This window comes from Girardinichthys multiradiatus, chromosome 21, assembly GCF_021462225.1.
Source record: "Girardinichthys multiradiatus isolate DD_20200921_A chromosome 21, DD_fGirMul_XY1, whole genome shotgun sequence".
In the NCBI taxonomy this organism is placed as follows: domain Eukaryota; kingdom Metazoa; phylum Chordata; class Actinopteri; order Cyprinodontiformes; family Goodeidae; genus Girardinichthys; species Girardinichthys multiradiatus.
In genome coordinates, this window is record NC_061813.1 from 13,458,688 (window position 1) to 13,484,451 (window position 25,764).

Consider the following 25,764-nt stretch of genomic DNA (forward strand, 5'->3'; position numbering starts at 1 on the left):
TAGGTTAAGACTTCATATATAAACCAGGATACCCTAGAGGTTTTAATTCAGTGAATTTAGAAGAGTGATTATGTAACTATTATTATTATACTATTAGTATTTTAATGTTCTGCATCTGAGTTTAGTTAAATCAAAAGGAATGAAGAAAACACATTTAGGTGTTGTTGTAGACTTTAAGAGTACCATATTTCAGATAGCCATAATTTTAGAGCATCCATTGTTATTTAATCAATGCAGTCAAGGGATTTGAGTCATTAAATAAGACATTTGTATGCATCATATTGTCTGTTTTAAGGTTTTTCTTACTATAATTTTATTGTCTTGATCCTTAGGACTTTGATCTGCTTTTGCTATTTTGGTTTGGAGTTTTTCTCTTAGGTTCATGGGCCTCAGTCTTTGTACAATTTTTGAAAGTTTCTCTTTAAGTCTGGTTCTCTTAAAAATTGTTGTCCTTTGTTTCCCTTTACTGTTTTTGAAATTCCTGAGTTCCCGCTAGCTCCCTGCTTCCCACACCTGCCCTCCTCTCATTCACATGTATTTTGTCTTGCTTCTTCTAACTTTCATTCCCCTTTTCTCAGGAGCATGCCTTTGTAGCCCAGCCTCTCGAGGTCTCTTTCACCTGGTGCCTTCTCTCATTACACAATGTCATCTATAAACATGGAGAATACTGCCTGACCACCTCAGCATTACATCAGTAATAAAATAACATTTATAACTATTCATAGTTTTGTTGTAAGACTTTAAAAGTAATATTTATCTTAACATAGTTAATAGCAAGAATTTGGCATGTTTCTTATCTATTAGAAATTTGTACAGATGCACCAACAATGAAGTATTGACTAATGACTAAAGATCGTACCAGGATTAAATACATTTTTTTCTTAAAGACAGGAAACCAATTTTCTACTTATTTGTGATTTAGGCTCAATGCATGAAATAAAGCCCTTTTCATAAGCCTGAAGTTTATATTGCACCATGCAACAAATCCCAAGCAATCCAGAATTCACACTGAAAATAATGATCTAATAATTGATTACTTTACTGTCAACTTATTTCAACAATAATTATAAAAGAATACATGTATTTCAATTTAAAAAAAAGCATGAAAGAGTCTACAATTGTGTGGAGAGCAATACAAATCAATATCTGTTCTTAGATGAACATTACCTATTGTAATTATCATTCCTGTTGGTTTAGTGTAAATATTGGGCAGATCAGCTTTAACTAAAATAACTGATGGTTCAATTAGATCAGTAAACAGTCATCATTGTTCTTAAACTGTTTGCTCAAAGGATTCTCGCTGTGTACATAAAGGTCCACTCAGCAGCAGCTGCATGTTGATGACTGCCAGTTCAAACAGCAGGATATTCTTCATTCTTATAGAGGACGACAGATGTGTGCTGGGGGCTTACAATGTCATAAAAACTTGTGTTGAGCAAAAACAGGCTTCCCTGTATATATGCTGTAGATAACAACAGTTTTCACCTCACTTTATAAAGGTATGTAAAGGGTGGCTATACAATTCTAATGTAAATATTGAATACATTTCCAAGCTCACATTTTCTGTGATCTCAATTATTTTCATAGATGGATGGATGGATGGACAGAATGTTTACACCAAGTATACAGCAAATAAAAGCTGGAAATATTTTTTCCCATTTTCTGTTTTACTTCCATAGTTATCCAGACATGGAAAATGTTTCATTATACACTTTTCCAGGTTTCATTGAAACCCTGTATATAAATAAATTTATCAGAGCATAGTGGGGCTTTAGGAAAAAAGATTACATCTAAGACTTTGATTAAGAAGGTCTTAGACCGCATGTAAGCAGGCAATGAGATGATTTGCTCCTCTGACTGCCTTGTTAAATAAGCACCACCTGGGAGAACATCTAGGTGTTAAACTGCAAGACAGGAACCTCAAATCAAAATAAGGAAATAGAAATGACCTTCTGGTTAATAACCAACAGTGTTTGGTAAAGGTCAGGGGCAGAGAGGCAGGAAAGTGGAATCGCACAGACAGACGGGTGAAAGTCTTCTGCCCTGAAAAGCCCTGAAGGTTGTGGATTACACCAAGAAAGCAGAAAAGGCAGAAACCATCCATGGAAGCAGATTATAAAGAGTGAAGGTAAAGAGGCAAACATCAAATAAGAGACAGAAGAACAAGGCCACCTTAACGGCTAACTTCAGAATCCTATTAGTGGACAATGAAGGGATAACATCCAGGACAAGGGCAATGTATGCGAAGAAAACAGACAAATTATAGATAAAATCGATAACTGTGTGCCAAAGAAATTACAGTGGACAGACAGGGAGAAAAACAGCTAAGAGGCAATCGCAGGAAAAAATGTACAAATGAAGAAAAAACTAATAGAGCAATGTTACATTCACATTCAAAAGGTTTCTCATGCTTTTTCCAAGAATTCCCCAGATGCTCGTGTTTACATTTAAATGATGGGGGAAATTTCAGCAGCTGCCTAAGCAGAAAAGCCCTCCCGCCACCTTCCAACGCTTTTCTTAATTTAGCCGTGACAAAGTGTCTTCTACAGAGATAAATACAAGTCTTACACATGTAAAACATTCAGTTACTCCTCCCAAAGATCTTTGCAGATCTCCTGGCTGCAAAGGTGTGAGGTTTTTTCTCTTTTTCACTTATATTTAGTACTTTAATGATTACATACTTATAATGATGTAATAAAATAGGACAAACATTCAGATTATAAAGGGCAATACTCATATAGCTTTAATGCCTCAAAATTATAGTCACAATAAAATACACGTCTAAAACAAGCAATACCCTTAATGCAAATTTACAAGTAATAGCGTTATGTCATTTATAAATTCTTCTCAGTAACTGTCACAATGGGGTTTTCTTAAGACTCTGAAGTGACATAACCACAAGGACCAAGACAGCATTTTAACAGTTTATTAAGATACACGGTTTAAGGTCGGACTGGAACCAGGACTGGAGCAGGCGGGCAAAAGCGGGATCTCTCTGAAGGAGGAAGCAGAGGCTGATAAACACTCTGGGTGGAATAGGAGACAAAGTAACTGTGTTTTTACCATTACTTCATTAAAAAAGTTTTGTATCCTTTGTCAGTTCATTCTTCTTTACTACAAATTTGCAGCCACATGTTTTAGCCTTTTTCTTAACTCATTCAAAACATTGCATTACGTTCCTGAGGCATTAAAATATGTTGAGCAAAGGGGTAATATAAATGTCAGCAAATCATAATGTGCTGTATACACGTAGCAGCGGGTCAGCCTTGTTGATTCGAAACACCGGACCAGTGGTTCAGGGTGTTTTGGCCCATTAACTACAAATTGCATGAACTTTACACAGCAGTGAACCAAAGCAAAAGCTATGATTCCAGATTGACTTCTTTATATTGAAATAGCCATTCATTTTAAAATGACTAATATTTCACAACAAATCTGAACTTAGCGTAGTGGGCCACTTCATTTTTTGTTTTTTAAGAAGATATAGATTTATATAGGTGTAAATCTAACAGTGGAGATGTATTTCACAGAAAGGCATTTCATTTACTGGCAAAAATATACAAACACATTTAAAGGCCTGAATGTATTCCCATATAAACTCAAAACAGAGTTTACTTTGTTCTTCAACATTTTGGATTCAGAGAGCTGCTTTCTAAGTCAGTGTGAGCAAGACAAAGCGCTTCAGTTGCAAAATAAAGATGGAAACACAATGTCTGGTTCTGGAGTTAAATATCATGATTATGGTTTAAGTCAAATGTTTCCTTTTCAAATGATCTTTAATCCCATGTTTAGCATGAAACCTGATATCAGCAGAAACAGCAAAAATATTCTGAAAAAATGTATCCTGTTCAAGGGATCTCTCCGTTTGGGTCTTTAATGATTTAAATGTAGGACCTACATAAATTATGAACATTTAATAAAATGACGACTTTAATAACTTACTTTAATAACTTGCTTTTATCCAAACAAGTTACATTATTTTACAATTCTAAGCCAGGAAGTCTGTTTAAGAAACAGTTTTTGTAGGTTATTGTGTAACACGAAATTACTACTTTTCAGTGCTTACTGCTTTGAGTGTCTCGTTGCTGAAAAGCGCTATATAAATAAACTTAGCTTACCTTTTATCTTCTCTCCATCATGGGGTTTATACGTATGTCACAGTAAAATAATAACCTTTTTATTTCCTTAACCAGAGCTTAAAATCATGGAACAAATGATGTCTCAGTGCATTTCTCAAAGCAACAACAGTTAAGATTTTCTTTATGGAAGACGCAATAAATGAAGCATTGGACTTGGATTTATGACATAATTTGTTTTTAAGACCTGGTATAGAAAATCTGGCTGTATTTAAGACTTTCTCAAGTTCTACAATTTTGGTAATGTAATTCTTTTCCAGACAATGGAAATCATTGTTCCATCTATTACAGCAAGTAGTTGAGTTTCTGAAGCAGCAATACAACCTGATCACTAGTTGTGCAGCCACTGGCGTCAACAACAGCAATCAAGTGTTTTTGTGAACTTGCAGCGAGTCTCTTACATCACTGTGGAGGATCATTGGTTCACTCTTCTTTCTAGAAGAAGCCAGAATTCTTTTAAACGTTTAGATTGGAAGATCTTCAAGCACGAATTGTCAGTTTAAGGCCATGTTGCAGCATCTGAATCAGATTTAAGTCCAGACTTTGACCAGGTCTCTCCAAAACCTTTTGTTTCTTAAGTAATGCAGAGGTTGACCTGCTAATGGGCTCTTGATCATAATTTGTCGGCATAAACCATGTACACTTAATGTCACAAACTGATGTAACAGAATGCACACCAGCCAAAAACCTTTTATTTGTTTTACCATTTAATAGAATATTTTCACAAACGTCTTTGGGTCATTACGATATTTCTGGCAAATCCGAGAGGGGCCTTTGTGTTCTTCTTTAACCAGCAGTGGTTTTCATGTTGGGAACTTATCCATGGATGCCCTTTTTGCCTAGTTGCTTGTCAAATCATGAACACTGACCTTAACTGAGACATGTAAGGTATGTAGTGCTTTACAAATTGTGTCTGAGTTCTTTTGTGATCTCCTGGATGCACTGTGGAGCAATATTGGTCGGCTTGACACTCCTGGGAGGTTCTTCACTGTTTCATGTTTTCCCCATTTATAAACAATGACTCGCACTCTGGTTCACCGGAGCCTCAAAACCTTTGTAATGGCACTGTAACTCTTTCCACACTAATAGGTGTCAATAATATTGTTGCTCATCTGTTCTTTAATTACTCTGGCCCGAGGTGTGATATGAAACTTCTGAGATTTTTTAAGGTACTTCGTGTTGCCAGACAGGTTCCATTAAGTATGCATGCCTGACAATGATGGATGGTGTCCTGGCGTATCTCCTCCCAGGTCCTGACCAAGGCATCACTGAGATTCTGGACAGTCTCATGTTTAACCTGGTGGTGTAGGATGGACCTAAACATGATGACCCAGAGATTTTCTATTGGATTTGGGTTAGGGGAGCGTGGAGACCAGTCAAAATGTATATCAAATTCTTCATCCTCCAGGAACTGCCTGAATACTCTTGCCAAATCAGTCAGGGCTTGATTTGGCAGGAAGAAACCTGCATAATATGAGCCACAACAACTTTTAATTTCCCTTTGGGATTAATAAAGTATTTTTCCATTGAATTGAATTGAATTGAATCATGCACCAGGAAGAACCCAGGAGCCACAAAGGTTCTAACAAAGGGCCTATGGATTTCATCCTAAAACCTGCTGGCAGTCAGGGTGCCTTTGTTTATCCTGTACAGGTCTGTGTGTCCCTCCATGCATACAGTGCCTTATGAAAGTATTCGGCCCTCTTGAACTTTTCAACCTCTTGCAACATTTCAGGCTTCAAACATAAAGATATCAAATTCTAATTTTTTGTGAAGAATCAACAACAAGTGGGACACAATCGTGAAGTGGAATGAAATTTATTGGATGTGTCAAACTTTTTTAACAAATAAAAAACTGAAAAGTGGGGCGTGCAATATTATTCGGCCCCTTAACTTTCAGTGCAGCAAACTCACTCCAGAAGTTCAGTGAGGATCTCTGAATGATCCAATGTTGTCCCAAATGACTGATGATGATAAATAGAATCCACCTGTGTGTAATCAAGTCTCTGTATAAATGCACCTGCTCTGTGATAGTCTCAGGGTTCTGTTCAAAGCGCAGAGAGCATCATGAAGACCAAGGAACACACCAGGCAGGTCCGAGATACTGTTGTGGAGAAGTGTAAAGCCGGATTTGGATACAAAAAAGATTTCCCAAGCTTTAAACATCCCAAGGAGCACTGTGCAAGCAATCATATTGAAATGGAAGGAGTATCAGACCACTGCAAATCTTCCAAGACCCGGCCATCCCTCTAAACCTCCATCTCGAACAAGGAGAAGACTGATCAGAGATGCAGCCAAGAGGCCCATGATCACTCTGGATGAACTGCAGAGATCTACAGCTGAGGTGGGAGAGTCTGCCCATAGGACAACAATCAGTTGTACACTGCACAAATCTGGCCTTTATGGAAGAGTGGCAAGAAGAAAGCCATTTCTCAAAGATATCCATAAAAAGTCTCGTTTAAAGTTTGCCACAAGCCACCTGGGAGACACACCAAACATGTGGAAGAAGGTGCTCTGGTCAGATGAAACCAAAATCGAACTGTTTGGCCACAATGCAAAACGATATGTTTGGCGTAAAAGCAACACAGCTCATCACCCTGAACACACCATCCCCACTATCAAACATGGTGGTGGCAGCATCATGGTTTAGGCCTGCTTTTTGTCAGGAGGGACCGAGAAGATGGGCAAAATTGATGGGAAGATGGATGGGGCCAAATACAGGACCATTCTGGAAGAAAACCTGTTGGAGTCTGCAAGAGACCTGAGACTGAGATGGAGATTTATCTTCCAACAAGACAATGATCCAAAACATAAAGCCAAATCTACAATGGAAAGGTTCACAAATAAACGTATCCAGGTGTTGGAATGGCCAAGTCAAAGTCCAGACCTGAATCCAATTGAGAATCTGTGGAAAGAGCTGAAGACTGCCGTTCACGAATGCTTTACATCCAACCTCACTGAGGTTGCAAGGAAGAATGGGCAAGAATTTCAGTCTCTCAAAGTGCAAAACTGATAGAGACAAACCCCAAGCGACTTGCAGCTGTAATTGCAGCAAATGGTGGAGCTACAAAGTATTAACGCAAGGGGGCCGAATAATATTGCACGCCCCACTTTTCAGTTTTTTATTTGTTAAACAAGTTTGACACATCCAATTAATTTCATTCTACTTCACGATAGTGTCCCACTTGTTGATTCTTCACAGAAAATTTGAATTTTATATCTTTATGTTTGAAGCCTGAAATGTGTCAAAAGGTTGAAAAGTTCAAGGGGGCCGAATACTTTCACAAGGCACTGTATGTCTCCCCAGACCACACTGACCCAATCCAAATCAATCATGCAGAACAATGTTGCAGGCGGCATAACCTTCACCACAGCTTCTCCAGACCCTTTCACATCTGTCGCATGAGCTCAGAGTGAACCTGATTAGGTCTCTTTGCAGGGCTCTAGCAGTACTCATTCTGTTCCTCCTTGCAGAAGGGAGCAGATACTGATCCTGCTGATGGGTTAAGGACCTCTGACGGCCCTGTCCAGCTCTCCTAAAGTAACTTCCCTTATAACTGGTGTCTCCTTCATGCTCTTTAGACTGTACTGGTATATACATCAAACCTTCGGGCACGTATTGGTGTGCCATACTGGAAGAGTTGGACTGCCCGTGTCCCCTCTGTAGGGTCCAGGTATCTCCTTATACTACCAGTAGTGACACGGACCCTGGTTAAATGCAAAACTTCTGAAAAGCAGTCAAAACAATGAGGGAAAAAATGTCTATGGCCTCTAGCTTCAAAACCATTCCTGTCTCATTGTTGCCCCTTCAGGGGACCTGTTGATAATTTAATTAACACCAAAACAGCTGACACTGATTAACAATCCCCTCTACTACTTAACTGACCAGATCAATACTACATAAGTTTTACTGACCTGATGCTCAGTGTAAAAAGTGTAACTTTTGTTTTTTTGAGCAGTGTAGTTTGTTAATACTACAGGTCAGGCAGTTATTAGACCTGGTTGTGGTTCATGAAAATGAACTCAGTGTTCCAAAAACTGTGGTTAATTATGGTTAGTTAATAATTTCAAAAGGAGGGTAAGTAGAAGTAGGTTTTTATGGATAGCTTTTTCCTACTAATAATTGAAATCATCCTTTGAAAAGGCATTTCACATTTACTCAGGTTAATATTTAAAAGGGTCTATAATATTAACACAAATGTTGAGTTGAATGCTGCCTTTCTGAATGTTGAAGTGCTGTAGTAAGAGTAATTTGGAATGAGGGCAGGTGGAGTCATTGCTGTAGATAGAAAATAGTAAGGAAGTCCCACTTACTAAGGGAACCCCACTATTTGTGGTAGTTGGTTGGGGGGTTGATACATGTTATACCGAATACATTTGAAGAGACTTATATCTGGTTTCATTTTGTTGAATGTTCAAGTAAAATCTAATTATTTAATGATGATTTATTTAGACCTGAAGATCTAAATAAATCCCTATTGTCATCTCTTTTCATCACCAGATTGATCATTAAGAAGTCACAAACTATACTCTGAGACACGTTTCATCCAGCTGATTTTTCCTATACTTTTTCCCATCAGATGGATTGAGGTCAGAAGGCATCTTGATCCATGATCACCATGGTGACTGAGCATCAACACAGCAACACAGCTGCAGCAAAGTAGTGAACAACACAGTGCAGAACAATCATCAAAAGTGTGGCAGAATTGTATTGAGTTTAGGTTTCTATAGAGACTGATCAGATGAAATGTAATTAATTACAAAGTTAATTAAAAAAAATATTTAAATCCTAAAAACCTCATCTGCATTGTGTTTTAGATACAAAATGGCCTGCTGGCTTCATTGCAGTGATCTTATTGTCACTTCAGGATTGAGTGTTAACAAGGACAGGGCAGCTAATATCACTCTGTCATTCTGATGAACTAGGAGAGCAGAATGGTTGCTTTAAAGGGGAGTGAGGTTTGAAATCTTTCTTTTTCTGCCAACCATGGGTAACTTCAAAAAAATATGTGTGCTGTAATCATTGTTTTCTTCCCAAGAAATTTTGACAAGAGACAAGACTACCTCCTGAAGGTCTTACCATGTCCTTGAAAGTTAGCTGCTTAAATTGCGTTGACACTCATGTGCCTCTATTGATACTTTTTTTTTTTACTCTGAAGCACTGCATTCACTACATATAAAAACTATTTTAACTGCTGGCTCATATGAAGAAATAATTCAGTGTTTTCTATACATACTACTCAGAACAGAAGAAGAGAAGAACTAGAAAAGTAGAATGAAAAAACTTCCCACCTGCAAATAAACCCAGTTTGTGTATGGTTTTGGTTCCTGAAAGATGAATTATCCAACTAAGGGATCAGTTTGCCACCTGTGCAGAGCTTTCTCAGAAATAGCAGTAGGCTGGAGTGAGTTTTTCTGTAGGCACAGAGAAATTTGAGACAATGAAGCAACCTCTCTCCAAGAAAACATAATGGACGAACTAAAACTTTACAGGAATCTTGTCCAGAGAATAATGATGAACGTGAATCTAATGTGAGAAATTTAACCACAAACCAGGGGACCTTGTCCTTCGAATTTTTGAATTGCATCTTAGTATTATCACAACTTAAAATATGGACAAAGGTTTGCTGTAATGAATCACTTGTGTTACATGTATTTCTACACTTTTTATTTTTCAGCCTGTGTTTCATTAAACTTTCAAATACAACAAAACCTTTCTTAAAAGTCTGTATTCTATACATTTTGCCTGTTGTGGCTTGATATACTCTGCAATTAAAATAGTATGTTTGACTGGGTGGGATGATAACTGCTAACTGTGTTCTTACTTGTTTAAGACTATATGTACACCTTGCAATACAATATTGTTATAAAGACATTGTTTACTGAATTGCCTTTGGAACTTTCACAAAACTGTAACTGAGCATTAAAAAAATACTTTTTGCTATAGAAAATTGCCCTACACATTGTAGATATAATTAAGTATCCAAAGGTTACTGGGGATTTCATCATTCCTTTAAAAAAAAAAAAAAAAAAAAGAAGTAAAGCAACTTCATATCTTTGGAAAAATCCATAAAAGCCTGCTTGAGTATGCTCACCACACTGTTGAAGCTTCACAATTGCTCGGGGTGCTGACTGGCAGGAGCGAATGTGAATTCTGCTGAGCCAAGAGAATGCCAGCATAAGTATTTAAAAAAAAGAGGTGCTCAGTAATACAGAGGTTATTAGCATGTCAGTTGTCAGTCCCTACAGCAGCTAAACTTAGTCATACTCAACAGTTTTAGGGCTAACCTAAGGTTTGTCATTCTACCTGATTGGGTGCCTATGTCAGCACTGTTGGGTCCGACACTAAAAGCTCAACATGAAACCACCCAAGGCAGTTCCGTGTCTTGGAATTCACTTTGTACTGGAGTCCCTGTCCATGCCAGAAAGAAAAAAAAACTGGACAGACATGCTCTTGATACTTTTGCAGTCAATGAAAGGACACTGACATCTCATTGAGATGAGAGGTCATCTAACTTGCTTGTTGTATACTTTACAACTGTCAGTATTTGACACTTCTGCTTTAGACAGGATATGGATGCGAATGTAAACTTCAGCAGAATAATGCAGTTTTTTTCCAGTAAAGCCAGAGCCTCAATGACATGCATGCCAGTAAGACCTCTTCTGTCAGTGTGATACCCAAGATGTCAACTCAGAGTCCATCCATCCTCTGAATATAACGCTTATCCATGCAGGGTTGCGACGAGGCTGCTGCCTGTCTCCTGCGGTCTTTGGGTGAGATCTGCATAGATCTCCAGATCAACACTGGCCAACACAGAGACACAGGCAATATGGCTACTGCATTTCAAAATGTAGGAATCGCCGCATTATAAACTGTTTACTTTTACTTTTGATCGGTTTTGTCTCATTAAATAATTAATGTGCACAATACTGCACAATTATTCTATTAATCCCAAATGGAAATTAAAACTATCCATGTTTCTCAAAGAATTATTGTAGATGCTGATGGGTGTGGGCAGAAAGGATTGTCTCTAGTGGGCTGTATTAAAGCAGATCTGAAGAAATCTCTGTTATTGTTTTTACGTCTCCTGATGACGATGCTCAGACTTTTTTCTTTTATAAAAGCATTCTTCTTTGCGCAGCCATCTCCAGAGGAGTGTCCAGAACAGAGCCAGCCTTCTCTATCAGTTCGCTGAGTTTTTTTGGGTCCCTGACTGTGATGCTGCTACCCCAACAGATGATGGCAGAAGAGATCACACTCTCCACAACAGATTTATACATGATCTGCAGCATCTTGCTGCAAACACTGATGGACCTAAGCTTCCTCAAGAAGTACAGTGTGCTCTTTCCGTTCTTGTAGACGTCTTACCTGTTGCTTAGTCCAGTTAGTCTAGGTGAACGCTCCTTCACAACCTCCACTTCTTTTCTCATGATGGAAACAGTGTTCAACTAATCTTGTGTCTACTGAAATCAACAGTTATCTATGTTTCATTCACATTTAAGATAAGATGATTGTTTCCCACACCATGCCACAAAGTGGTCCACCAGCTCTCTGAACTCAGTCTCTTGTCCATCTCTAATACACCTGACGACTGCGACGACTTTGTATGTACATAAAATATATAATTTCCCTTTGGGATTAATAAAGTATTTCTAAATTACATTGAAACTGAGCTGACCCGTGCTGACTGTGGCTATTTTGCTCTCAGGTCTTGCTGTTACTTGAAATGGCAACTTTCAGTAGTTGAGTCAGAAACACACTACGCTAGCTAACCAGCCTGAGCTGTTTCAGGACTGTCATGCTTCATGTTAGGTTATACTGCAGAGACTCATCAAGTCAAACAAACCCTGAGGCCACATGTTGGCACAGATTCTCAGTCATCCAGGTAATCCTAGTTGCTTGACTACAAGGCAGCTGGATTTCTCTGGTTGATCCTTAAGGGTATTTCATCTCCCATGGAAAAAGTCTTCCTAAGTTCTAATCAATTTGAGGGTCTTTCTCAAACTTTTTTTTCCTTCAGAAACTGGAGAATGGATTTACAGCCCTATGAATGGTTCCAAAGAGCTAATTTTTTCATTTTGTTCTGTTAATTGTTAGAGGTCACTTTGTAGTAATTAATTTAATCTGTGAAATCATCACTACAAGGATGGAAATAGGAAAACATTTTCAACATGCCAACAATATTCTATTTGTGGAATATCTCAGCAGGTGTTATTCTGAATTGTTGATCACAATTTTAACTGAAATGAGTGGACTAGTATGTTATGTGTGATCCCTTGCATTTCTTTAAATTCTTTTTTAAACAATTTATTAACCTGGACTTTAGCTGTTTCTGTTGCCTCCCTAAACTCCCTGCTCATCTGTGTTAATTAGCCTCCTTCCTTCTGTTGCCCTGCATTCTCCCTATCACCAGCTGCTCCATATTCCTACCCATTACCCCATTTTGTTCATTGGCCCATTCTTCACCCTACCTCTGTATTTATACCCTCTGGTTTTCATTGCTCACCAATGGTTTCTCCTGGCTACTACCTGCTCCATGTCCTTGACCCGACTTCCCTGATTATTACCTACTCCTTGTCTGTATACCTGCCTGGGGTTCTTGTCCTGTGCTACCCTGTAAGTTTACCAGTAATATTATTAAAATACTATTCAACTTACCATGCCGCTTCCATGCTTCTGTCTGGATGCTAGTCCTGCAAAACCCTCACTCCGCATGACAAGACATTTATCTAGCAATGGAAGACTTCGTTTTACTGTTTTTGTCTTCAGGGAAGTACATCCAGATGCTGATTTGTGTTCTTTGGTTCAATTAAGTCGTGTTGTCTTTTTGAGTCATGAGCCACTCACTCCGAATGACACGTCTCTTTGTTCCCCCTTAGACCACTGTGTTCTAGGCACTCATGGTGAAGCAGTGTGGAAAACTCAGATGATATCATGTGACATTTCCATATCAGATGAGCACTGCACCTTTACTCTGCTGCGGTACTCCCCTTGTGCCTGTTCTCTGTCTCACTCAGGTATTGAAACAAAGAAAAAATAGAAAGCATTGTAATAACATGTAGAAATCTCTCAGAATGCCTACATTTTTTATCTATATGGACTAGCCTCCCTCTGAGTCTAAAGTAAACTGTTTATGTGAATTCTGTTTTATAAAACTTTAAATCGCACTAACACAATTACATTAATTGTCGCTTTACTAAGAACATTATGGTTATTTACCATGATAAATATTTTACTTTGTAATTTACAGTTGTCCATGTAAAACACTAATAGAATGTCATAACTATCTGAAGAAAAAGTAATACAGTGTAAAAATGGAATGAAATAGTGTTTGCGTGAAGTCATCGTGAGTTTCTAGACACTGAGGTGTTTTAACATGGCAGAAATCTACTTTCACTTGGATAAACAATTGGCTCAGCTGCATGGTCCAAACTAGTCACATGAACATGAATTTGCTTCTGTTGAATTCACAGAGCAACTCCTACGGTTTAAGAGACAAACTGCAGTAAGGGTATCACAACAAACACTGTAGGACCTCACCAATGTTGTGCAGTTTAATTCATCCTGATTATGTGGATTTACTGCTATTGCTGATGAAACATGTTGGTTAAATACAGCGCTCACAATTTTATTCATACTTCTCAAATTTGCCAAAATGTTTCTGTTTTTGGATTATTTTATTTCTTTGTTTGTCATTTCCCCCACAGCTACACTCTACTAGACAAAGTAAGGCAGTTTACTTATACAGTGTCCTTTTTACACAAGGTATTCCAAAGTGCTTGACAGAAATGTCAAGGTAAGACAAAGAAACAAAAAAACAACAACAAACAAGTGAAAGAAAACTTCACATTTTTGCTTAAAAGATAGCCTAATATGTAACACCTTAAAGCACTGTATAAAATGAGCAAAAATGTTAAAATGCAGATTTAAAAAGCAAATTTAAGTCTAACACTTCAACAACTCATTAATGATCAAGCAAACATTTCATCTGTCACATTCATTGATCACAAGCTAAAATAAAGAATAATTTCAGTCCTGATTTAAAGGAGTCAACTGTTTCCGCTAATCTCAGCTTTTCAGGGAGTTGGTTCCAGATCTAAGGAGCGTAGAAACTAAATGCTGCCTCACCTTTAGTTCTGGTCGCTGGGAACAGTGAGTAAGCAGGTCTCTGAAGACCCCAGGGGGTCTACATGGCCTCAGGGGCCCAACATCATTTAGTACTTTGTAGACCAATTGCACAATTGGTTGTCTGGACTCTGCATTATGGACAACAGCTGTCGGATTGATATTAATATTGCTGAAAATAAAAGCTTCCACATTTTATGTTATTGGGGCCTGCCATAGCAATGCTCGCACTGCTCTCCTATGCATTGCTATGGCAGGCCCCTATTACTATTCACCTGGTCAAAACCTATCTCCGTTAATGCGGCCCGAACCGCAGCGCGCACCCCCACAATATATACATCAAAACGTCCGGCTCGGTCCCGTGAGGTGTGCTATTACTTTTATTGGCGTTTCGAGTTACTGTGGCGACGTAATTAACGAAAAACCACCCCCCCCAAAATCCCCATAGGAATGAATGGAGTCAGGGGCGGAGGAATCCTCACAATTCACTGTTTTTGAGGCTCTACTGTATCGCCATACTTTCGCCTAGAAACACAGTTTGACTTTCAGTTTGTAGAAAAGTCCGCCGGCTTTTCGGAAGTGAAAACGGTTTGTTGATAACTGCTACGGTTTCTCTAAAATTACACTCCAAGCGACACAAAGTTTGCAAGAAAATCGCACTCTGCAGATGGCAGTTTAACTAGAGTGTACAAAGGGGATTTTTTCAGGAAAAAATTATTTTTAACTGGCACTCACGGCCACAGATTTTGCTCTAAAGTCACAATTTTCAGTCAGTTTGTAGGGCCGGGCCTCTGCTTTCACACAATAACTTCAATATTGTTCTAGGTCTCATAGTTTTCTGTCAAAACCCCCTCGATCGCCAAGAGTCAGTACATTTCTGTAGGCTTTCTCCCATGTATTTTCAATGAGAGACCTGTAATCCATGAGTGACACCATGTCTTTCCATCCTCCTATTTTATACTGTAAATGACATAGAGCTATGAAAATATCCATGATTGGGGACGAGGGATAGCGGTCGCCCGCAGTTTAAAAAAATTTCAAATACCATGTACGGATTCCGAGATATTAGACTTTGTTCGGGAGCATGTTCAGGAATTTTTGCCTTTTTCTCCATTTTCCCTCTCTTTTCACCCAGTGTTGTGTCTTTATTATTATATTTTCAAAAATAAAGGATGAATATTAATGTTCCCCTGTCCGTTCACACACACATGCATGGATTACTATCTTTCTGAGGACTTTGCATTGACTTTCATTGATTTTCATTCATTTCTATGGCTTAAACCTGACCCGACCCCTAACCCTTTGACCATCTTCATAGGAGGCAACTACATGGCGGCCATGTTCTGTGGGATACTTAAACAGCATGTACTGCTGTTCCAACACCCAGACAACTGTGATTGACCCTAAAGGCCAATTTCTTTCATCAACCCTCCATGCTTACTAATGATTATTTAAAGCTTATAATAACATACACAATGGTTTTAGAATAGCAAGCATGTTCTATATAACTAATAGAAATAACCCAGACCTGAAAGGACAACCATGCTTGATTTTCAAAATAAGACAAAACATGATCTACAAAATAAAAGCCTTTAAACAATAGATGATTGCAGGAGTGGGCTTCACACTACTGTTGGAGCTCCCCCAGTGATGGGAATGGGACTATGCTGGTCCTTTGAAACAGGCTTACTGAAACTTCCAAAATAAAAGCCCACACCTTCCATAGTTACTATGGATTTTGTGAGCTGACAAGAGCATAGAAAATTATTTTTAAATAGCAAGCGGGTTCTACTTAACTAATGGAACGAACCCAGACCTGAAAGTACAACCATGCCGGACTTTCAAAATAAGACAAAACATGTTCTACAAAATAAAAGCCTTTGCATTTTAACTGCTACGGTTTCTCTAAAATTAGACTCCAAGCGACACAAAGTTTGCAATAAAATCACACTCTTAACAGTGGAGATGGCAGTTACTAGAGTGTAAAAAGAGGGGATTTTTTTCAGGAAAAATGAGTTTCAACTGGCACTCACGGCCACAGATTTCGCTCTAAAGTCACAATTTTCGGTCAGATTGTAGTGCCGGGCCTCTGCTTTCACACAATAACTTCAAAATTATTCTAAGTCTCATAGTTTTCTGTCAAACACCCCTCGATCTCCAAGAGTCAGCAGATTTCTGTAGGCCTTCTCCCATGTATTTTCAATGAGAGCTTGACCTGTAATCCATGAGTGACACCATTTATTTCCATAATCATATTTTATACTGTGAATGACATAGAGCTATGAAAATCTCCATGATTGGGGACGAGGGATAGCTGTCGCCCACAGTTTAAAAAATTTTCAAATACCATGTACGGATTCCGAGATATTAGACTTTGTTCGGGAGCATGTTCAGGAATCTTTGCCTTTTTCTCCATTTTCCCTCTCTTTTCACCCAGTGTTGTGCCTTTATTATTATATTTTCAAAAATAAAGGATGAATATTAATGTTCCCCTGTCCGTTCTGATAAAAACGGTCCAAGAATGACATCGATTGCCCCTACTTTTTCCGAGTTATGGCCAGTCGTTCGGGAGCATGCGCCTCCATGTTATAAAGCCTGGACCAGGGGAGACACAGAGTGAGGTGCTGCATCAGTGAGAAACAGCAGGTGTCAAGTTACACTGACGCTCTTTGTTGATTGGCTGATTCATTCCTCACTGTTCTATTTATAGCTCTGTGTATCTCCTACTGTATATGTCTGGATGTGATTCTGTCTTTCTTTCTGCCTCTCTGTGTCTCACACACATCCATGGATTACTATCTTTCTGAGGACTTCCATTGACTTTCATTCATTCCTATGGCTTAAACCTGACCTAACCCTTTGACCATCTTCATAGGGGGCAACTACATGGTGGCCATTTGGTGTAGGGTCCTTAAACAGCATGTACTGCTGTTCCAACATCCAGACAACTGTGATTAGTCCTAAAGGGCAATTTATTTAATCAACCTTCAATGGTTACTAATGAGTTTTGAAAGCTGATAATAGCACAGACAATGATTTTAGAATAGCACATGGGTTCTACATAATTAATGGAAGTAACCCAGACCTGACAGGAGAACCACGCTGGATTTTCAAAATAAGACAAAACATGCTCTACAAAATAAAAGCCTTTAAACAATAGATGATTGCAGCACTGGGCTTCACACTAATGTTGGAGTTCATCCAGTGTTGGAAATGGGACCATGCTGGTCCTTTGAAATAAGGCTTAGTGAAACTATCAAAATAAAAGCCCCAATCTTTAATAATTACTAGTGATTGTACAAAAGACAAAAGAAGACAAAAGACTGCCTTCGCTCATGCTTTGAAAATTTTTACAATAGCCTGTATTGCTTTCGATTGCGAAGGATCTGTTCGGACTACTGTTTTGAGTAAATCCTGCTGAATCAAAGGGGCAGAAATGGAGTTCGAAGGCCTGAGCAGTCAATCACACAGCTGTTGGGTCTCATTAATTACCAAAGCAACAGAACACAGCTGCCAGTGAACTTAAGTTAACTCTGACAAAGAAAGCTCTGAGCATGACCTTAGGCCAGAAGCTGCCATGACTGATCACATTCAAGCCAGCCATAACTGACAACTACACTGGGCTTTCAAAATAAGACCTACCAATACTATACAAAATAAAAGCCTTCATATTTCCACAGCTGAGCATGGCAGATTTGGCCTTTATATGACTGGTTTAACACCAGCACTTTTATAAATGGGACTACATTGGCCTTTTAGAATTAATATATAAATAAAACCCTCAATGTTCCATAGCTACTGTAGACCTTTTAAGCTAAAAAAAAACTGTATATTAGAAGGGGGTGAAGGTTCCATTTGACTAATAAGATTAAAACAACATTTATTGGTAACCAAACTGGAATTTCAAAATAAGGCCTACACATATTCTACAAAAATAAAAATCTTTTTATTTTACACTGAACATCATTGCATGCTGTCACTGTCAGTGTACCAGCTTCTTCTTAAAATTTTAGTCTTGATAAAAGCCCTGTCTCTAACACAGACACAGCGACACACTATGAGATCCACTCTCACAGAGACAGAGCAGTTGAGAGGAACCCATTGACCTCTGATCCACACAACAGAGACTTAAAAAAAAATCTAAATTAATATGAGTGTCCGCAACATTTTATTTCCGTTTGGGATCAATAAAGTATTTTTGAATTGGAACTGAATTTGAATTGAATTAAATGGCCAGGAGAACCAGTAAAGAGAAAGATCCAGTTGGTTGGTTTTGTTTAGGTGAACTCTGTGTTAGCTTTACAATTAGCTGCATCACATTCACACACATTCATATGCAGCTGAGTTTTGGTCTCCAAAAGATGAATCTAATAGGCAGAATGGATTTTATTAGGGGCCTGTATGGACACATTCACAACTTTTTTGATCCTTTTATCACAATAGAACCAACACACAGACAACTGTTGGTTGTTCAAAGGTCTTTATGTGTCTTAATGATCAAACATGAGGCTGACTCACATACAAACTATTTTTTCATAATATAGCAGACAGTCAAATACAACTCCATTAATCATCATGCATTGTTAGCACAAAAATGATGCGTGTTTATAGACAGCTAGTGAGTTTTTATAGGTTTTGTTGTCGTGAAATGTTCGGTTTTGGCTTGTATAGATGCTAGCTTGATAGCATCTCATTGTTTGCTTTGTATTTGATTTACATAAACACGGAAAAGTACAGAATAAAGGCAAGGGCTTTTCTTAATATTTTGTATGGTATTCACATTTTTTGTGTGGTTTAAAGTGAATTGCTGAGGTATAATGAGGTAAAAAAAAAAAACGATCTTAAATCAGTCCGTGTTTACTCATCAGATAGTGTGCTGTGTCTCAAAGGAGTTCTGCATGTCCTGAAAAGCTCAAACATGTTTTGGGGAGGTTTACCCATCTACTTTATAAAGCTGTTTTGCCCTCATATGTCCATTTACATGTTTTTGCCCAAACATGCTGGGCTGCTGCTGGTCCAAAATATAAAATATATCGTTTGTTGAGCTACCACGTGTTACAAACCAGCACAAACATGCGTTGTTTACCGTCTGCTCTGCAGTGAAGCTTTGTTTCTGATGGTGAAAACGTGGATCAATGTAATGCTGGTTCTGTCTTTGTGTGGAACTGCACATTAGTAGAAGAGACGGATCTTAATACTTTTATGCTGATTTTATTTTAACAATAAAGACAGAAATGTATCACTAAAGTATTAAGTTTGTTGGTCTTTTATCACAGAGATCATGAGGAATATTTTCTAATCAACCATATGACTACTTGTAATTTGTTGCCTGATTGTTTGCAACTCTTCATATATGTTGACATTTATTATACTATGTTGACTTGCCATTCAGTATTTGTTCAATATTGTTTAATTTGCCTTTTATTCAGTTATCATATTTTATCAATTAAGATGGACTGGATATACATTTAAGAACAAATTCAACATGTTACAGCTGTGTTTGGTTATTTTAATTAGCTTCTAGAGTGAAAGATCTTGATAATGTGGTTAAACTTTATTTTTGTTTACACAAAAAAATCTTCATGTTGTTTTGGTTTTGATTCTTTTAAATACTACTAATGACCAGGGTTATGAAATGTGTTGATATTTGAACATGATATTGGTCCTTTAAGAGCATTAAAGAGCAATTTTGAGCTTTATCCCTGGTTTTAAATATATTTTGGAACTGAATATTTTGATTAGCATTGTTTTTAATGGATATTATTTTTGCTTTTTATTACAGCTTTTCACTTGTGCGAGACTTTGCGATTTGAAAGTTTTCCAGTGCTGCCAGCTGTGATCTTCACCTGTGCTTTACTACACCCACCTTAAATCATCTACACTACTGTTACATCTCAATCAGAAAACAACACACTGACTAGATAAACATATTCAGACACACAAGACATTTATTTTCAAAGCTACACATAATATTCACTAACACACACACATTAACTCACACACTATCTTCCCACAAACAGTTTAATTAATTTGGAACATATTTAAATGCATTTCAGAGTTTGTATTTTCTCTGTTGCTTTGGTCTAGATAACCTGTTTTTCCTCCCCCAGTTTTCTTCTGTTCTCATTGTCTTAACAGGATGCCACGCAAGGGACGACGCTCCGAGGCCGCCAAGAAGAGATGGAGGACCCTGGACCTGGAGGACCTGCAGGGCAGCCAGCCGGACGTCGCCAAGGTATCTTGAGTTATAAATCGTAATAGTTTATTTTTTTCCTAGTATAACAGTAGTTGTTGGTAGTTTTGTGCTTTCAACATGGTTGTAATTATCCCTGTGTTTGCAGCCCAGGACATCACCACCCACCGCGCAGGCTTGGACCCCCACCCAGTCTCCGGAGAAGAAGGTAAAGCTGTAGTTTACTTTTCAGTAATTCAATAGTTGAATAGTAGTGGATGTAAGTTGTCTTAAATTATTTAAAATATATTTGCAACAGAGCCTAAATCAGAGACCTCAAGATGTATAGTTTTGTGCATCTTCTGTACTTTCTACCAAATTTAAAGCTCCTCTTGAATTCAGGTGGAGGGAACTCCAACTGAGAGGACCAGGCCAGCCCGTCACCAGCCCAGGAGAGCCGCCCCCACGTTGGAGGTTGACGCCCCCGCCAAGTCCTCTCCCGTGCCTCTCGAGGACCATGTCAGGGATGACAGCTGCCAGGTAACTTTCATGAATAATCTACTGTTGAAATGTCAAATATTTTGAATATCTACATCCTGGAAACTAAAGTTTGTTTGAACTGTTAACAGGATAATGAAAGTTTTTGTTTAATACAGTTGTATATTTTTAATTCATTAACTTATGAGCCAAAACAATTATGCAAAAATGCTAAATTTATGCAATTTTCTGATTATGATTCAGGCTTCTTCGTTGGAACCCTGCGCCAGCGGTCCGCCTGTCCAGACTGTGAGGGCCACACATTGCCAGGCTGACTACAGATACGGTACATTTTCCCGTAATCACCAGTGCACCTGTATGGCTCTGACATTTTTAGCGTACCACAGTGAGGGGTTGCAGTGTGACACAGTGTTACTTGACAGAGTACTTGAGCAAGGAGATGCACTTTATGTTGGCATTAAACAGCAGCTCATGTTGGACGGTAGATTTGTTGATAATCACTTGACAGTTGAAGAGATGCCCCAACAAGTACTGACAGACGGGAACATCTACACTGTACACACAACGGGTGTAAGAGTTGGTCATGTTTTGTGTCAGAATGATAACCCTCAAAGATCACGGCGAATGGGATTGCCTCTTGCTTCACAACTAGAGTGTCTGTCTGAAAATGTCACCTATGCTTTTCTTTTGGTGAATCCAGAGTGCATTGCAGTTTTCCGGGACAGAGACAGTAGGTTTGGAGTTTTTGATTCTCACTCCAGAAACTCAGCAGGCCTGCCCTATCCTAACGGAACTGCAGTGGTCATGACTTTTAGCAACCTAACGCTCTTGGTTGAACATCTGTACAAACTCTTTGAGAACCGTGGCCCCTATGCCACGTATGAGTTTGTACCAGTATCGTTTGTCAGCGACGACATTGGTGATGCCCCTCCTCCGGCCTTGAGCAATCTGACTATTTCACCTGGATCTACACAAGCAAGCCCAGGTGTTGAGAAACCAGAGAGCACTTCTGATGAAGAGGAAATGCCAGCTTGGCTTGCTGAAGTTGTAAAGAAGTCCGATGTCAACCAACAGGACGAGATGAAAAAGATCATGCAGGCCTATTCAAAACAGTTAGTGCTCAAGAGTCAGTAGCCCATACATGTAGTCTACCCCTTAAAAAGTCATCACGCAGTGTCATTTTTATCCAAACTGATGAAGACTGTGTGAAAATGAGCCTTCCCATGAGAAAACTGATGAACATGGCCCCAGATGAAGAGAATGTTTGGATGACAGGATTGCCTGAAAAATATCTCGTTTGGAATGCGTAGCGGAGCGACCCTCAATCGATGAAAATGAAGAACAAGACCCTGTCCCAGAATACCAAGTTGATGTCAACAGTGGAGCCATGCCAGCAATAGAAATACCCAAATTGAGTCCTGATTTTATTAGACAAATGTGCCGTAGTTTAAATGAGACTCAAGCGTCCATCAAAATCCAGACCCGTTCTTTTATTTTTTGACTGAAGGGGCGGGCTGTGACAAGTCTCATGTTATCAAATGTGTTTACCAGGAAGCAACCAAGCTCTTGCGCCAGCTTCCCTGAATGTTTTTGCGACAAACAAAGAGGTGGACGCTCACAATGCAGCAGTTGTGGCTTCTTTATCAACAGTAATAGTTGATGTTCAGGCAGAGGACTACAAGAGGGATACAAAAACAGGAAACATGACAAATCTAGGTAGCTGCGTCAAAGCCAAGAAACGAGATTTGCCTGACAATCTACCGGTCGGATTGGGAATCAGAGTCATGATCATAAGAAACCTGAACGTAGAGGATGGTCTTGTCAATGGAACCTTTGGCACTATTGCAGATATCATCACCAGGACTAAAGATGGAAACAGAACCGTGAAGTTAATAGGACTGAAACTGGATAGTCCCACAGCTGGCCACACCAAAAAAAATCAAAGGGAAACCAGACAACTTTGTGTACATCGAGAGATTTGAGGAACAAACCAGCATAAAAGGAGTTGTTCGACATCAGTTTCCAATCAAGTCTCCAATCAATACTCCAGTCTCATGGAGCAGTTTTTTCCACACTATGGACATTCTCCACTCCGCTCTGTTTGCTTGGCCATTATGTTAATTTGCTTTGAGTGGAAATAACCGTTTTTTGCCCAGTTTTAGTAAGTTTTTGCAGGCTTGAGAGCATGCAACGCACGGTATGACTCATGAGGGTTCCAAGAAGAGATGGAGGAGGCTGGACCTGGTCGATTTGCAGAGCGGCCCATCATACGTCACCAAGGTATCCAAAATCTAGCTGATGATAGACTATGAACCTAAAAAGTATTTTGTATGTTGCAATTATAGTAGCTGTTGGTAAAAGTTCAAATATAACATGAATCTCATGATTGTAATTATTCATGTATCCATGCTTTTAGCGCAGGACACCCCAACCCACCTGGCAGCCTTGATCCTCCAAGCAGTCTACAGAGAACAAGATATGGCTTTCATTTTGCTTTTAACTGAGTTTAGGATAAGTTATTTTGTGTGCTTTTCTCATTGAAGTAATTTGTCTCTTTATGTCAAGGTTTCTGGACTCCGTGCCCCATGACCAGGTATGTCCATGACAAGTTCAGGGTAATTTGCAACAACACAATGAAGTTGTGATTGTACATTTTTCTCAAAACTTACTGCAGTTGCAACATAGACTCCTCCTGGGTCACCTACGTAGTTAGAAATCTGCATGTTCATGATTTTAAATGATGATGATTTTTCTTAAGGCTTGAAAGTTTTATCATGTCTGTGTTTCTTTCAACATGCCGTGGGACTGGTCATCGCCATCAACAACTTGACCAACAGCTGGAGCGTCAACGAGGCGGGAGCAAACATCAAGCATTTGCGGCACACAGTCTGCAACCTCTGGACTTATGTAAGCTTAATTTCCACTGCATTTGTTAATTATCAAATCAATCAAAAAATGTACCATGTATATTAATGTTTTATTTATTTAAATTGAATTTTACAGGTGGCTATTTTGAACTTTCCTCCACTTCTCACCATGAAGGCTCTGATGCGAAGCAGCAGATCACATCCCAACAGGAAACTAAAGTGTCTCAAGTCAAAGAGCTTCAAAAGAAACTATAGCAGGAGATCACTGAGCTGCACTAATTACATGTATTGCTTTGTCAGACCAAATGTTATTGTTCAAATCCATTCTGAAGGAAACTAATTGTCATGTTTGTCATCGATAAGGACTTCAGTTATTTCATAGTGCTTTCTCTTGGTTCTTCAAGTTTATTTGGATCAATAAATGTCTATCAGTCAGTCGTGGCAGAGGGCCGCTCACACTGAGCCTGGTTCTGCTGGAGGTTTCTTCCTGTTAAAAGGGAGTTTTTCCTCTCCACTGTCGCTACATGCATGCTCAGTATGAGGGATTGCTGCAAAGTCAACGCCAGTGACTGTCCACTGTCTCTACATGCTCATCCGGGAGGAGTGAATGCTGCAAGTCACTGACTGGATGCAATCTGCTGGGTTTCCTTAGACAGAAAAACTTTTTATCCAATTTGAATTAATAACTGAATCTGACGGCACAGTTCAATGATTAGGATTAATTGGAATGTATGTACCTGACTTTTGTGAAGTGCCTTGAGACGACGTGTTGTGAATTGGCGCTATATAAATAAACTGAATTGAATTGAATTATCTCAAGTATCAAGAAGTGGATTTACTTGTGTAAATTACCATTAAAACTTATGGTACAAATGCATCCTGATTCAGAAAGTTTTTATTTCCTCATCAACATGAATCATACTCTTGGCTACAGAATAAAATTTAACTACAATATTTAATAAAAACATTTAGTCATGTAAATGTAGAATGCTGAATTTGGTTGAACATTATTATTGCTGCTAAACCATTGTTCCCAGCTGTTTTTGAAATGCATTATTATGACAAGTTCCAGTCTGAGGCCATGTTTTAACCTCACGTAATGAAACCTGAATCCTGTTTCAGGTAAATGGAAAACAGTTTTTGGTGACTTTAATTGAACTAACACACAAATTTACAGTTCTTTTAAGCTCTTCATAGTTCTGCCCTCAAACCTGATGGGAGCTAAACCTAACGGCCAGAGGACCTTTGTGGTCCCAGAAGCACGCACCAAGAGGCAGGCCCCGTCTAAATTTCTTCTGAAATTTTCTAGTATTTGTTATTATTTTGATAGAGAGGTTGGTTTTTGAATCCTTTGAAGTCACAAAGGTTACATTTTCTTTCCATGACTAAATATACAGGGGTTGGACAATGAAACTGAAACACCTGTCATTTTAGTGTGGGAGGTTTCATGGCTAAATTGGACCAGCCTGGTAGCCAGTCTTCATTGATTGCACATTGCACCAGTAAGAGCAGAGTGTGAAGGTTCAATTAGCAGGGTAAGAGCACAGTTTTGCTCAAAATATTGAAATGCACACAACATTATGGGTGACATACCAGAGTTCAAAAGAGGACAAATTGTTGGTGAACGTCTTGCTGGCGCATCTGTGACCAAGACAGCAAGTCTTTGTGATGTATCAAGAGCCACGGTATCCAGGGTAATGTCAGCATACCACCAAGAAGGACGAACCACATCCAACAGGATTAACTGTGGACGCAAGAGGAAGCTATCTGAAAGGGATGTTTGGGTGCTAACCCGGATTGTATCCAAAAAACATAAAACCACGGCTGCCCAAATCACGGCAAAATTAAATGTGCACCTCAACTCTCCTGTTTCCACCAGAACTGTCCGTCAGGAGCTCCACAGGGTCAATATACACAGCCGGGCTGCTATAGCCAAACCTTTGGTCACTCATGCCAATGCCAAAC

At 38.9% G+C, this 25,764-nt stretch overlaps 1 protein-coding gene across 6 annotated transcripts; it reads left to right on the plus strand.

Moving 5' to 3' along the window:
• Positions 1-20,048: 20,048 nt before the first annotated feature.
• On the plus strand, positions 20,049-24,354 carry LOC124858293. Of its 6 annotated transcripts, none has more exons than XR_007035789.1 (7): positions 20,049-20,497; positions 20,604-20,663; positions 20,837-20,974; positions 21,176-23,212; positions 23,349-23,525; positions 23,770-23,839; positions 23,936-23,983. XR_007035789.1 is itself a non-coding variant. In XM_047350280.1 (7 exons), exons 1-7 carry the CDS (start codon positions 20,402-20,404, stop codon positions 24,137-24,139), a joined length of 678 nt encoding a protein of 225 aa, XP_047206236.1. In that variant the 5' UTR covers positions 20,049-20,401; the 3' UTR covers positions 24,140-24,354. The 6 variants fall into 6 exon arrangements, 2 of the variants coding, with proteins under 2 accessions (XP_047206236.1, XP_047206235.1); XR_007035790.1 differs by having other exon boundaries at positions 23,349-23,547; positions 23,936-23,955; XR_007035792.1 differs by having other exon boundaries at positions 23,498-23,525; positions 23,936-23,955.
• Positions 24,355-25,764: the final 1,410 nt, after the last annotated feature.

Bases quoted from the DNA above. Each gene is read 5' to 3' on its own strand.
- LOC124858293 (XM_047350279.1), top strand. From the start codon at position 20,402: ATGCCACGCAAGGGACGACGCTCCGAGGCCGCCAAGAAGAGATGGAGG. The intron at 20,498-20,603 runs GTATCTTGAGTT...CTGTGTTTGCAG, and splicing joins GCCAGCCGGACGTCGCCAAG to CCCAGGACATCACCACCCAC. The intron at 20,664-20,836 runs GTAAAGCTGTAG...TCTTGAATTCAG, and splicing joins CCCAGTCTCCGGAGAAGAAG to GTGGAGGGAACTCCAACTGA.